At 58.1% G+C, this 4,046-nt stretch overlaps 1 protein-coding gene across 1 annotated transcript in view; it reads right to left on the bottom strand.

Moving 5' to 3' along the window:
* LOC112954074 overlaps positions 1-2,947 on the bottom strand; it is a 3,913-nt gene extending 966 nt beyond the window's left edge. The window contains exons 1-2 of the mRNA XM_026047221.1: positions 2,198-2,947; positions 948-1,466 (exon numbers count right to left, since the gene is read on the bottom strand). Of these exons, the coding sequence (XP_025903006.1) occupies positions 948-1,466; positions 2,198-2,274 (596 nt within the window). The 5' untranslated portion in view covers positions 2,275-2,947. The remainder of the gene's footprint in view (positions 1-947; positions 1,467-2,197) is intronic.
* Between the last annotated feature and the right edge of the window lie 1,099 nt (positions 2,948-4,046).

Raw genomic sequence — 4,046 nt, 5'->3', positions numbered from 1 at the left:
AAAGGAGAAAAAAGAGGAGGGGAGAAAGGAGAAAAAAGAAGAGGGGGGGAAGGGGAAGGAAGGGGGGGAAAAAAACGGGGGCTAAGATTTGCATTTCAGAGCGTTCTTGTGCCCTCCTTCGCCACAAAGCTGGCCAGACCTCATCCTGCCCTCACCTCTGCCCGCAAGACCTCAGCTGGGCACAGTGTGCCACAGCTGGAGGTGACACACGCCGCGGTAACCACCACATCAGATAAGCAACAGAGATAAGCAACAGCGCAGAAGGAAGCCCGGAGCTGGGCTCTCCTCCTTTGACGCACAAGGAAGAAAGGGGAAGAGGTAAAGAAATAAAAGAAAATTCAAAATAAATAAGAGGATTGAAAAAAAGAGAATTCGATTAAAATAAAATAATTTTGCCCAAAAGGTACCCGCCTGTGGCTTCTAGGAGCTGGCTGGAGCTACTCCAGTTTCACCAGCTCCTCATCTCCAAAATACATGGTGGATGGGGCAGGAAGGACGGGCTGTTCAACGTAGGGCTCAAGGAGCATCTTGTTCATGGAGCTTGGAGAAGCATCCTAACAGAAACTAAGCAGCAATTCCCACCAAAGAGAACACCTTACGGGGGGAGTTTTCCTTCGGGCAAGCTCCCAAGCCTCTCCAAGCCCACCCAACCCTTGTGTTCCCAAGGGTTGGAAGCCCCCAACCCGCTTCCAAGCCTCATTGCTCACCAGGAACCCTCCAAACAGTGAGGAGGAGAGAGACGCATCCTCCCTCCTCCACGGTTTTCCATGTCCCCTACATCCCCCCTTCTCCACGGCTTTCCGAGTCGCTCATCTTCAAGCGACGCGACACCAGTTGAGATGCACACGTGGTTTTCTTTATTGAGGGCAACACGCTGCCTGGCATCGAAAGCAAGAACCAACACGCTGGCATCGAAAGCAAGAACCAAAACAGAGAGCCCAGCTCACCTGCCAGTCTTGCCTTTGATCACGTTCTTCCAATTCTTCGGCCGAGGCTGCTGCGGCCCGAAGATACCAGACAGAGCAAGCTCTGAATATGGAGGGGGACAACCTTGATCCTCCACAACGACCTTGATGACGGCGTCGCTAGAGGTGGACATGGTGGCCATGACCTGCACGTGGTTGGCAGAAACCGCGAGGGTCTCCTGGCACGCGTGGAGACGGGCTTGCTGGAAGGCGGCGTCGCAAGCGGGCACGCCGTTGTACATCCTCTTATAGACGTCCTGCAAGCTGCCGAGGTGGGCTTTGCTCGCGGAGATCTCCAGGGCGATCTCCAGGGGGAAGATGTTGTAGTCGTAGGGGTTGGAGAAGAGGATGGCCAGCGTGAAGGTGTCCGCCTCGTAGACCAGCACTCCCACACTGCCCCGGAAGCTCAGCGCTCTGTTGGAAAACTGGCAGCTCTCCGTGGCTCCTGGGGGGATTTTGGGCGCGGGTGGGATGTAACTGTAGCCGCTGTAGCAGTAGCTCCTGCAAGGACAGCACAGTTGAGGAGGAAAGTTGAGCTTGAGAAGTTGAGCTCTGGTGAGGCCAAACCTGGAGTATTGGGGGCAGTTCTGGGCTCCCCAGTATAAGAGGGATGTGGAGCTCCTAGCTCCACATCCAGCTTTGTTGGAGCTTCATCATCTCCAACGAAGATGATGAAGGGTCTGGAGCATCTCTCATATGAGGAGACACTGAGTGAGTTGGGCCTTGGAGAAGGTTGAGAGGGGATCTCATCAACATGGGGAAGTTCATGAAGGGGGATGTAGGGAGGAAGGGGCCAAGCTCTTCTCAGTGGTGGCCAGGGACAGGACAAGGGGCAATGGGTGGAAGTTGAAACCCAGGAGGTTCCATCTCCAGGTGAGGAGGAACTTCTGCACTGGGAGGGTGCCCGAGCCCTGGAGCAGGCTGCCCAGGGAGGCTGGGGAGTCTCCTTCTGTGGAGGTCTCCAAACCCACCTGGACGCCGCCCTGTGCCCCGTGCTCTGGGTGTCCCTGCTGGAGCAGGAAGGTTGGACTCGATGATCTCTAGAGGTCCCTTCCAACCTTCAACACCAGGAAGGTTGGACTCAATGATCTCTAGAGGTCCCTTCCAACCTTATTTTCATGCCCCAAGGGAAACACTCGGGCATGGGGGGGCGTAGGAGCCCTCCGGCAACACCTCCACCTCCAACCCTCGCTGCATCCCGGGACCCTCCCCGCTCCTCATCACCGCGTCACCTGGGGGAGTGCAGCGTGACGCTCCGCGTCTTGTTGGCGATCTCCACGGCCACGGTCCGCACAAAAAGGGAGCTCATCCCGGGCGGCTTCCCGAGCTCCTGCTCCTGGCGGCTCCCCGCACGGAGGCAGGTTTGGAGGGTGGAAATGCAGCTTTCTCACCACGCCCGGGCAAAGTCCTCCTCAAAACAGGGTGTGCTTGTGTCAATATTGGAGCAGGACATCACCAAAGCCAAGGGCAAGGCACTTTTGGGGCGGACCTGACCATTTTGGGGATTCCTTTCATAGGAGAGCCACGGATCTGCTGCAATTTGCTGCAGCAATGGCCGGGTTTACATTAATTCCAAGAGCTTTTTCGGGCTACCAGAAGGAACCAAGATGATGCAGGGGATGTAGGTTCGATAAGCGGGCGATAAGCATCCCCAGGTGCCCTGAACTCGGGAGATAGGATTCAATTCTCTGGCTTCTGGAAGGCTGTGAGCAGCAGGAGGAGAGCAGGACTTGCCTGATCACGAGTTTTTCTAGGCCTGGTCTTGGTCTTGACGAGTCTGGTCTCGGAAGGGCCCTTCTCACACCCCAGAGGACACAAAACCAAAGCGGGCAGCCAGGTGAAGTCCTCCCACCCCAGAAGCTTCTCGGAGATCTCCAGGATCCACGGGAGCCTTTTCCCATCGCCCAGACGGAGCTGGGGCAGCGGACAGAGTCCTTGGGCTCTGCTCTTCAGGCCTTGCACCCAACTCAGCACCCTGGGGACGCAAGACGAGAGACTCGTCCTCCATCTCTCCAAGCAAAGGGACACGTCACGGCGTGGGGGCCACTGCTGCAGGAGAACGGGCGGGCTGGGAAGGGACAAGGAGGCCTTCAAGGCCGGGAACGCCTGGAGGAGCCGGGCGAGGGCCGGGAGCAGCGGGAGCCACGGCGCGCGGGCATTCCCGCCTGGAGAACGCCGGGAAGTGGCGGAGCGGCGCAGGCCTTCCGGAGGACGTCCACGGCGAGGCCGTTGAGGGCGACGAAGGCTCCGTCGAGCAGTCCCAAAAACCCTCCAAATCCCATGAAACGAGCCCAAAATGTTCGGGTGCGGCCCCAAGAACTCCCCAAATCCCATGAAATGAGCCCAAAATATTCGAGTGCCTCCCCAAGAACTCCCCAAATCCCATGAAACGAGCCCAAAATGTTCAGGTGCGGCCCCAAGAACCCCTAAATCCCATGAAACGAGCCCAAAATATCTGGACGTAGCCCCAAGAATCCCTCAAATCCCATGAAACGAGCCCAAAATGTTCGGGTGCAGCCCCAAGAACCCCTAAATCCCATGAAACGAGCCCAAAATGTTTGGGTGCAGCCCCAAGAACCCCCAAATCCCATGAAACGAGCCCAAAATGTTCAGGTGCAGCCCCAAGAACCCCCAAATCCCACGAAATGAGCCCAAATATTTCCAGCACCGGGACACGAACCGACCCCAGGCGCCACTGGCACGGGGACCGACCCCGCCCCTCTCCCGTCCCGGCCACACCATTGGTCCATCGCGCTGTCGCTCAGGTCGCAGCTCCGCCCTCATCCGCTCCTCTCGTGGCGATTGGCTGTTCCCGCTGTCACTCCGGCCTGTTGAAGGAGCGGTGGGGGCGCGGCTTCTGCTCGTGGCCCCGCCCCCAAGCGCCTTCCCGCGTTGCCATTGGTCATCTCCGCTGTCACTCCTGCCCGGTTGGGGAGTGCTTTAACGAGGAGAGGGCGGGACCAGCCCTGTTTATCCGTGATTGACAGCAAGAGAGGCCAATGGAAGGGGTTCTCCGCGAGAAGGAACCACCCTGTGCAGAGCGGCCCGCTGCCCATACGGCGGCCGAGAGGGGCCAAACGA

The sequence above is a fragment of the Nothoprocta perdicaria genome, unplaced genomic scaffold (assembly GCF_003342845.1).
Source record: "Nothoprocta perdicaria isolate Ctin4 unplaced genomic scaffold, notPer1 scaffold_482, whole genome shotgun sequence".
Classification (NCBI taxonomy): Eukaryota; Metazoa; Chordata; class Aves; order Tinamiformes; family Tinamidae; genus Nothoprocta; species Nothoprocta perdicaria.
This window is presented reverse-complemented; position numbering and strand designations above follow the sequence as displayed.